The sequence below is a fragment of the Cariama cristata genome, unplaced genomic scaffold (genome assembly GCF_000690535.1).
Source record: "Cariama cristata isolate BGI_N322 unplaced genomic scaffold, ASM69053v1 scaffold22051, whole genome shotgun sequence".
Classification (NCBI taxonomy): Eukaryota; Metazoa; Chordata; class Aves; order Cariamiformes; family Cariamidae; genus Cariama; species Cariama cristata.
This window is the reverse complement of record NW_009598981.1, coordinates 6191-16299: the sequence shown is the minus strand read 5'-3', so window position 1 is coordinate 16299 and position 10109 is coordinate 6191. Positions and strand designations below refer to the sequence as shown.

General features: G+C 54.0%; 1 protein-coding gene across 1 annotated transcript in view; it reads left to right on the top strand.

Moving 5' to 3' along the window:
- CTSD (cathepsin D) overlaps window positions 1-9663 on the top strand; it is a gene marked incomplete at its 5' end in the record, with an annotated part of 10768 nt that extends 1105 nt beyond the window's left edge. Inside the window, 6 exons of the mRNA XM_009709526.1 lie at window positions 649-767; window positions 4818-5017; window positions 6181-6303; window positions 7491-7635; window positions 8632-8730; window positions 9398-9663. Coding sequence (XP_009707828.1) covers window positions 649-767; window positions 4818-5017; window positions 6181-6303; window positions 7491-7635; window positions 8632-8730; window positions 9398-9559 — 848 coding nt within the window. The remainder of the gene's footprint in view (window positions 1-648; window positions 768-4817; window positions 5018-6180; window positions 6304-7490; window positions 7636-8631; window positions 8731-9397) is intronic.
- Between the last annotated feature and the right edge of the window lie 446 nt (window positions 9664-10109).

The following is a 10109-nucleotide window of genomic DNA, read 5'->3' as shown; positions in this document are numbered from 1 at the left end:
CCTGCCATAAAGCCAGGCTGGCCGAGCTCACCACGCACCGCTGCCCAACTCGTGACTCAGGAGGAATCTGCGGAGGAGGAATCTGCCCAGCCATAAACCCGGGGTTATCTTAGAGTGCCCAACCCTTCCAAGGAGAAAAGCAGCTTAGACTAGGGGAAAGCCATTCTCTTCTGCAAATAAAAGAATAGCTTGAGCCCTCTCTGCGCAAAAAACAATGACCATATAAAAAAATTTCCAGCTAGTCTTAGTAAAAGAAACAGATAAATCCATAAAGTGAGAATGTTCATGCCCAGAGCAGGCTATATTTAAAGCCACCCTGGTTCTCCATGGCACAGGAGGGGGGGACACGTTTCGCTCTGCTGTCTACAGCACCCTGACACACCAGCCACGTAGACTCTAGGCTTTTAATACCCAGTAGCCAAATCCGATTTAACAGCCAAATTGGATCTGCCTACCTAATTCCTCAGACGTTGGAAATGCTTTGTTAAGCAGTCTGGGCTTGGCAAATTCTGGGTTCAGGCCCACCTTCACATCGTTGAGTGTCTGTTTGTCCAGATGAGCTGGGCAGTGTGGTTTTAAGTACTGGGGAGCCCTGGGTATCAAGGAGAACTAACGTGTGTCCCCCTGTGTCCCCCTCCCTGACTGCAGTGCTGCACCACAAGTACGATGCCTCTAAATCCAGCACGTACGTGGAGAACGGCACCGAGTTCGCCATCCACTATGGGACAGGGAGCCTCTCTGGGTACCTCAGCCAGGACACGGTCACGGTGAGTAGCAACTGCCTTTGCCCTGAGCTGTCCCAGCCTGCTTTCGGCACAGCGCCTGAAGCCGTTTGATTTCAGCGGGTCTCCCTTCTTGAGTGTCCTACTCGTACAGAGCATGCTTCAGCACAGTGTTTGCAAGTGCTTTGAAATAAGGTTGTGATGATGACTGAGGAGGTGACAATGACCAAGGCAGGCAGAGAAGGGGGAAGGTATTAATCAGCAGGTCAGCAGGCTAGGAACGTGGACCACGTGTGTGGTGCCCTGCAAACACGGTGTCTGGCCATCCCTCCAACCCTCTTCCTCCTGACCCCGGAAATTTCCCAGCCCAAGCACACACCAGCACCACTGCACAGGCTGCTTGTGGTGCCCAGCGTGTTCCTGGCCCCTACCCACGTGGTAGTGGACATCCACATAGGCAGCTGCCCAAAGACTGGCCAGAAATGGGCTCCTCACTGCCCCATCCTGGTCTCGTGTCAAGAACCAGTGCTTATGTTTGCAAAGGCTGTGCAACACCTGGGGGGGGGTTCCCCAGCAGCGTTGAGGGCTCAGCTTGAGGTAACCAGGTTGCTGGTGGTTGCTTCCCATCATTTCCTTTTCAGTGAGCAAAGGCTGAGCTTTCTGTCCTGTGAAGGAAAGGCGCCTTTCACGACTGCCTCCCAGGTACAGATGCTTGTGAGGTTGCCAGCTGCTCGACATCAGCGGCACGCGTGCTCCCAGATTACTTGGTCTCCTGGCAGGGATAAGAGCATATGTTTGCTTTGCAGCAGGGAGACAAAGTAAAAGTTTTGAATAAGCACATAAATCTAGGGATTTGGGGTTTTCCGTGTTAGGTTCAGCTGGAAAGTATTGGCTTACCAATTTCATTGGGATCAAAAGAAAAATATCCAAGAGGAGCCCGAAGTGGGTGGCTCATGCAAGGACCACTGTTTAGCCCATCCTCATAGCAGGAAAATTTTGGGCTAGCCTGGACTCACCTCTGCGCTGCATCCAAAGATGCCAGCAGACCCAGCTGGGTGCAGGACCCCCTTTGGGGGAGAGGGCTTTTGATGGGCTCGGTGAAACCTGAAAATCAGTGCAGACAAGGCTTGGGGGGAGAGCAGCAGGGCCTGCCAGCAGCTTTGCACCTCTGGGTTTGCTCTCTGCCTCCTGCAGTGCACCAAGTTTCGGGACCATTTCAGTTTCGTTTCATGCCATTTGTTTCCTGCACCCCTCAGTTCACTTAGAAACACCCTGCTGCAAAAAAATGCCACCCACCCGAGCCTTCCCGCAGCTCTCGCCAAATGAAGACACCATGTACGTAGCATTAATGGATTCTCTCACATTAGGTTTGCAAAATACAGACAGAGCAGGGGGAGGCATCTGCGTTCATCCCAGTAATGGAGTAGGGCAGCAAGGCAAACAGCGAACTTTATTGTCCTGTGAAAGTGTGGGTTGGTTTAGGCACTTTCCAGCTTAATGCAGAGGTTGAAGTCAGTCAGAAGGAAAAACGCAGCTTTTTCTTTTTTTTGGTTTTTAATTATCACCCTAATGCCTGCATGCTAATTAGCTCTCCACTTCCCGGTGGCTCAGAGGAAGGATTTTGTGCTTGAGCTTGTTTGGTAAGTAGGGACAGCTCTTGGCAGCCGGCACAGCTTGTAGCATTTGGTTTCTGTCTGGGCAGAAGCAAGAGAAACCTCTTGCATGAAGCCTGAGCAGTGTCAGGCTTGCAGTACGCAGGAGCAGGGGCGACTCAGAGGGTCAGGGACCTTCAGCTTGAACACCAAGATGCTTCCTCTGATGCACAACATCCCGTAGGCAAGCTCCCAGTTGGGTGTAGTCTGGAAATACAGACATTGAAACAACCTTCAGGGTGACCCTCTCGGCTCCAGCCGTCGCAATGGGTGCAGGGAGCCACAGCAGCCTGTGGCAGCACTGACATTTGACCGAAAGGTGCTGGTTGGCAGGTGGTCCAGAGTCCCTCAGCCCTGAATCTTTTTTGGAGAGAGTGACAAGCTGATGTCGAACACCCTGTCTCCTTTTGTGGAGGAATGATGCCCTGTAGCACTGCATCCCCTGGTGCTGCTCGCTCTCCAAAGAGCAGCAGGTTCAGCCAGGCCTCTGCTCCTCAGGCGTCTCATGCTTTTATCACAGCCCGACCTTGGGGTGTCCTTCAAGGACATCAGAGGCAACATCGCTGGCCACAGTGCACGAGTTCTCTCCTGGGGCTGCAGTGCAGATACATCGCACAGGAGGTGCCCCTCCTTGCCTCTCCCCTGTGCCTCTGCAGAGGGGAGCCCCAAGTCCTGGTGCCAGACTGTGCCGCGGAGGCCCTCACCTCCAGTCTACCTTCGCCATCCGGCCCTTGCCCGCTTGGCTGAGGCTGCTAACAAGGAGGCCAGACGAGCTGCGGGGTGCCAACACCTGTCTGCAAAACACTGGAGGGTGGCCACCACACAGCCATCCACTGGTAATGATTTTCAGTCGCTCCATGTCTGGGCGAGAGCCAGCCAAGGGACGGCGACGAAGGATCTGTCACCCGGCGCCAGCGCTCTGCTAAAGATGCTCTTGGGTTTCAGTCCTGCTGAGGACCAAACCCGGGCAAGGTCTGCTGAGACACCACCACTGAGCAGCTATCTGCCTCCCTCTTGGGATGTGCAAGCAGGGCAATATTCAAACAAACCTGATGCTCAGTTTTCTCAGTCCATTACATTTTACCATTTTTTTTTTTTAAGTGGCAGCTTTATTGAACTTTCTGAGCTGCTGCAGGACCAGCTGTGCCGAGCAGTGGAGTGGTGGCTTTCGTAAACCTGCAGCATACAACTGGGACGCTCGCCACGTCCTGGCAAGCGGATGCGTTGCTGTGAGCTGTTTCGCCCCACATCCTGCCCTGTAGCTTTTAGCTTTTGCAAGGCTCGATCACCCTTTCCTAGCACAAGCCTCCGATACCATTAAAGCCAGCACCGCCCATCCCAGCCTTGCACTGTCTAACCCTGGGGGGATATTAGTAATTTACAGAGATCGTTATCTGCCATCAGGTGGGCAAGGCCAGCTTTTCAGTCCAGCCCGGTTCACTACAGGGCTGCTACCTGCAGGCTGAAAGGCTCAAATTGTCCTAGCCCAGATGCTAAAACTGCCCCTGGTCAGCCAGAAGCTCAGAAACCTCCTGAGCTGCTAGAGCCAGGAGCCAGCAGACACGTCCTGCTCCCTGTCAGCAGAGCTATCCTGCCTTCTGCAATCTCCTTCTTTCCGGGGATCTGCCCTTGTGAGGCGTTTCAGCTTTCCGGCAGGGAATGCCAATCCTTCTCATGGCCGGCAAGAGAGGTGACCTTTGCATTCGCAGTACTCCGCTTGCTATTTTCATGCTTCAGGCTCAACCTCGCTTTCCTGACTGGGTCTTCCCCCCTCCCACAAGAAGTCTCTGCAGGCTGGGGGTTCTTCTGGGAGAGGCAGCAATATCCTGGGGATGTTTCTTGTGTAGCAGAGATCGCAGGGGTCATTGGCAGAGGTGAGAGGCATTTGTGCTCCCAACTGGGGACGGGTGCAGCACCCAAGGAGGCAGGGCATGGAGTTGACTTAGAAGATGTCCAGGGTGGGGAAGAGGATTAAAGGCACAGCACAAGAGCTTTTCAGACTGGGAGGAAAGGATGAAGTAGGCAATAGGGCAAGGGATGTAGGCAGGTCAAGGTGATATAGGGCCCTCTGTGCAAAGAGGAGGAGCTGCAAAATGGCATGGCCAGTGCCGGGAGCCAGCAAAAGGCTGAAAGAGCTGAGTGAGATGGGCAAAGAGCAAAGGGGGGCTCTTGCCCTTTTTAGGGGTGTGCTGGGCTTTGCAGGGACTCAGGAGGTGCCACTGTGCAGCAGAGCGGCCTGTCCCTGCCCCGCAAGGAGAGAGGCACCGGGGTATCTGGTTCCTGCAGCTGCCCACAAATGCAAGGGTGAAAGCAGGCAGGAGTGGGGCAGCACGTTGAGGGACACGCCACAGCCTGTGTTCAGTGAGATCCCATTTCCACCCTGGTCCCCCAAGACAGTTTTCTTTACAATGTGCTTTTCCCTTCCCTCCCCATCTCCCCTCAGCTCGGTAACTTGAAAATCAAGAACCAGGTCTTCGGGGAGGCCGTGAAGCAGCCAGGCATCACGTTCATCGCTGCCAAGTTCGACGGCATCCTGGGCATGGCATTCCCAAGGATCTCTGTGGACAAGGTCACCCCTTTCTTCGATAACATCATGCAACAGAAGCTGATTGAGAAAAACATCTTCTCCTTCTACCTGAACAGGTAGTGTTGAGTTTGGTGGCACCCCTCTCTTTGTGAGGGTAAGCCCAGCCAGGCATTTCTCTATGTCTCCCAGTAGCACCTCTTGCTGTGTACCAGTTTATGCCCTGGCCAGCACCGTTTGGGAGGTCTCAGCAAGGTCTCCTTGCTGGAGCAGTCGTTCCAAAATCTCTTCTGTTTACTGCTTTGAAGTAAGAAGAAGGGAAGTAGAAATGCAGTCATTTTACTGATAAAAAGCTGGGTAGATCTGCTACCGCATTTCTTAACTGAGGAAGAGATAGAGGATGTTTCCAGAGGAAAGAGAAATAAAAATAAACAGGGTTGTGATCATGAGGTTGCATGCTGCTAGCGCAGTCCCTGTTAGGGAGGTAAACATAGCCCCAGTCTGTTGCCAAAATCCATGAGCCACGTGGCTGCCATCGTGTCACCTCCCAGTCAAGCATGTCCCCCACCAGTCATCACTAATGATGAGACTAACGCTCCCTCACCCCTCGGGAATCCTCCTCTGCGGCTCCGATCACCTTCCCACCCACTGCTGCTCCCGCCCCGAACACCCCACCACCCTTCTGGCACCGCAGGGGAGGTTCTGAACTACTTCAGCCCAAAAAGTAGCACGCCAGGAGACAGGAGGGCAGAGGGAGCTGCTGCTGGCCGTTCAAGCCCCAGCCCTCCTGCATCACCATATTTCTTCCCATCTGCTCGGCAGCGAGCTTTTATCTGACGGTAACCTTGAGGATTCGGCTCCAAGGCTGCTGGCTGACGTGGAGTCGAGTGCAGATAACCTAGCACTGCATCAGCCGTGTCCAACCCTGCACGGGTGCTTGTTACAAACTGATTATTCGGGGGGGGGTCCTTGTGTCAATGCTCAGTTCCCCTTTGCCGTTCCCTTTCTCTGCAGCGAGTTTCTCCAGGTGTCTGAGAGAAAGCACCAGGCGAAAAGCTGCAAGATGCTTTGACTGGGCCAAAACATTTCCATTTCCCCATCCCAGCCTACCTCACGGTATCTGTCCTTATATTGACATAGCACGACATAAGTCATCTGTCTCCAGTGTTGCTAATGCCGTGCTTCACCCCCAAGCATCCCGGCATGTATTTTGGGGGCACATGGAGGGAGTTGTTCTCATCCTGCCCCTGATGTTCATGGATTTGAGTTTTGTTTTTTTCAGAGACCCCACTGCTCAGCCCGGCGGTGAGCTGCTCCTGGGAGGGACCGACCCCAAGTATTACAGCGGTGACTTCAGCTGGGTCAACGTCACACGCAAGGCCTACTGGCAGGTCCACATGGACGCGTAAGTCCCCCCTCCACCCAACTACATGCATGGGGACACGTGTGCAGACAGCTCACGCCTGGGGCTGGGCTGAGACCCTCCCCGAAAAGGAATCATCTCTATCCCTGTAACATATCCACACCAAAAAAAATCAGATTAAAATCCCGCCCTAAGGCTGGGTCATTTGTCACTGGAAGGGGAGGAGAGGCAGAAAACAGCAGGAGATGTTCTGCAAAATCCTGTCCTCTTGTGTGTGGCTTGAACCTTGAGAATGCCAGCTGCACCTTTGCGAAGTGGGGAAAAATGCCAGCATGTCCTCCTTGCAGGCAGGGCGAGCCCCACAGATTAAACCCTGGCTTTGCTCAGCTCTCAGCAAGGCCTGATCTGTGTGGCTCACTTGCACACAGCTCTGGAGGAGCAGGATGAGGCCCCAGGAAGCCAGCCCTTGACTGAAGGGCACGGTGCGGCAATCAGCACACATTGTTGGAGGCAGAGGGGAGGAGAGCAGGCTGAGCTGCCGGCCGCCAGCCCCGCGGTCTATTCTGAGCTCTCCCACGTGATGGGAACTTAAAAGCAGCCTGTGATCAAAGTGTGGCCTTTTCCTGGGGATCGCATCCCTCCCCAGTGTGGGCTTTTAGTTCTCATCTTCCCCCAGCCCTGCCACGTTGGCAAAGCGTGGCAGACCCTTGGCTGGAAGGCTTTATCTGTCCGCGCTGCTGTGAAACACGATGCGGGTGAAGAAGCCAAGCAGCTCCTGTCTTGCCTCTTCCATGCACACGAACCTTTCCCTTGCCCATGACCCTCTCAGCTGTCATACCACCCCTTTAACCCTTTGCTTTTTGCAGTAACACAGGTCATACGAGTCCCTAATGCATTGCCCTTCGCTCACTCACATACCCGTTAGCTGCGGTGCTTGCTCTGGAGCGCAGGTAGCTGGCAGGGTATGCAGGCAGCTGTCCAGGCTCTCAGTAGAAATGCAGTAACACCTCAAGGCACCCTTTCAGTCAGGAGCAGGGGGTCTGTGCACCGAGTTGATGCTCCTTCAGTATTTCTGGGCATCTGTCTTTCCTGGGCATCTGTCACAGCCCTCCCTTGTGTGCCTACGTACTGCCTAGGCTCAGCCGTCTTCAGGTCTTTGCCTTCTGCTTCCTGCAGCCTTCGCTGGGAGGCCTCTAAGGGTTGTTTTCTGTCTGGGCATCTCTCCCCAGGGTGGACGTTGCCAACGGGCTGACTCTGTGCAAAGGGGGCTGTGAGGCCATCGTGGATACAGGAACCTCACTCATCACCGGCCCCACCAAGGAAGTGAAGGAGCTGCAGACAGCCATCGGTGCAAAACCGCTCATCAAAGGCCAGGTGAGGCCAGGCTGGGAAAGTGGGAGTCCATGGCCATCACAGCATCCATGCTGATGCCCTGCTTTGCACCCAGATGCTTCTAGAAACCCTGGTCTCCTGCTCCCTCTGCTCTCTATTCCCAGCCTGTGCTGCTGGAAGAGCCCCTGGCATAGCAGGGACCCCTCCGCCTTTTGACCTCGGGTAGCATTCACTGCCCTGCTCGTGCTCTCAGTAGATGGCCAGGTCTTGTGAACTTCGGGAGGCTTTGAGTCACCTCTGCCACCCTTCTGTGCAAGGTGGAGGAGAAGGGGTGTGAGTTGCAGCTGAGGCCAAGCATTCACGTTAATGTGAGTCCAGTGGCACTTTAATACAAATATATTTAATGCAAATGACAACCCTTCCCTGCCAAGTTTTTAACCATCGCAGCTAATCTCACAAGGTCATCTCTCCTTCCTGAAATTGTGGAGGAACAGGGATTATAAGGACCGCCTAAGAAGGATGCTCTTCTCTGAAACCAATTGCAAATCACAGAGCCATGAGCACTTGTAGGGCTTTTCTGCCATGTCAGAGACCCCGCGCTGCAGTGACAACTATGTTAGACCTGCCACCCTCCCCAAGACTTGTCAGTGTTAATTAAACTGGCTTTGTCCGTTCGTCATGACCGCGAATCCCTGTCTATGTCTCTAGGCTGTATTGAGCCACGTCTCCCCCTCCTGTGGCAGAGGAGACCCCTCAGCCCTGCTGCATTGAGTGCTGTGCCCTGGGCCTCAGGAGAGCCAAAAGCTGAACCCAGCATCCTTTGGCTCCGTCCCTATCCCTAAAACACTCTGGCCCCCTTAGCTTGCATCCCTGGGCAGGGAGCAGCCCACTTACCCCAGCTCAGGCCTCTTCTGCACCCTAGGATGAGCTGGTTTTGGGGAAAACCACAGCAAAGACATGATTGTGTCTGGAGGAGACCGTGCCCTTCCCTGAGGGTGTGGGAGCTGCCACCTAAAGCCTTTACTGTTACCGTTTCAGTACGTGATCCCCTGCGATAAGGTGTCATCTCTGCCTGTTGTCACGCTAACACTAGGAGGGAAGCCCTACCAGCTCACCGGAGAGCAGTATGTCTTCAAGGTATGTCCAGGCAGCTTTTGTCAGCCCCACGCTTCTCCCCCAAGGCCTAACTTTTGCCTCCTCCACTCAAACCTCAACCACTTTTTGAGCTGCAAAAGAGAGGCTGGAGCTGGCACTTGGGAAAAAATCTGAAAGGTTGGGGTGACAGGGTGGTAGCACTGCTGATGGACCCAGGCAACCTCACCGAAGTCCTGTAGGAACGAGACCCCCTGCGAGACGCTCATGAGGGACAGCAGGATGGGAGAGGAAGGGTAGGCAGGCTGTTGCATCATTTGCTACAAACATTTTGCCTTTTCCTGCTGGATTCTGATACTGTGAGGCCAGCCTTATCATAGCAGAGGCCACCAGCCTGGCATTTAAGCCATCAAAGTCAACCTGCAAGGACCATCTCGTGCAGAATTTCAACAACGGCTCTAATTCAGAGCTGCGTGGGCTGGGAGGTTTATGGGCTGGCTTTACTTGATGCTTTGCTGCATAAGGGCTCTGGGAGGGGGAGCTGGATTTGGAGCCGTGGGAGCGGCAGGTTGGGAGTTACTTTTGCAAGCTGTGGATCTGAGGCTGGGAGAGGCTGAAGTGCAGCCAGCATTGGCAGGTGTTATTGCTGAGCCCGCGAGGTTGAGGGAAGGGGAGGACCTCCTCGGATTGAAGCTCTCACTCGTCTCTCTAGGTTTCTGTACAAGGAGAGACCATCTGCCTGAGCGGCTTTTCAGGCCTGGACGTCCCACCCCCTGGAGGCCCACTCTGGATCCTGGGAGATGTCTTCATCGGTCCCTACTACACCGTCTTTGACCGTGATAATGACTCTGTTGGCTTTGCCAAATGTGCCTAAGCGCCTGACCCCCCCCACTGCCTCTGCCACACACACACTTACACACATGCACGGGAGCCATAGAGAAAGATTACCAGGATCAGAAACCCAGTGAGTGGAAAGGAAAAAAAAAAAAAAAACACAAAAAAAACCCAAGAAAAAGAAATGGAACTAGATTTAAAATTATGTGGAAAATAGTCATTAGTGCCCTGCTAGCTACTTTTTCCCCTCCGTTGAGTAAGTGGTGCTGGGAGGTCTCTAGTTGACAATTCCAGCTGGAGTAGCCCCTTGCTTTACTGCTAGGTCTTCCAGTATTTGTTTTTAAGAATGATTCTCAGAGCTGAACCAGGTCCTCTCGCATCTCTCAGCCCTGATCTCCTTGAGGGGCAACTGGCTGGAGCCAGCCCCCAGCACCTCTGTTCCTGCAGAGAGGCTGTGCGGCTGCTCTTGGGTTTGGGCTTCTGCGCTGTGGGAGAGGGATGGGGAAGGCTGTCTGGCACGTTATTTACTTCTTCTTGCTTTTTCACTGATCAAGTGGGGGGCGGGAGGTGGGAGAGAGTCCATCTTCATC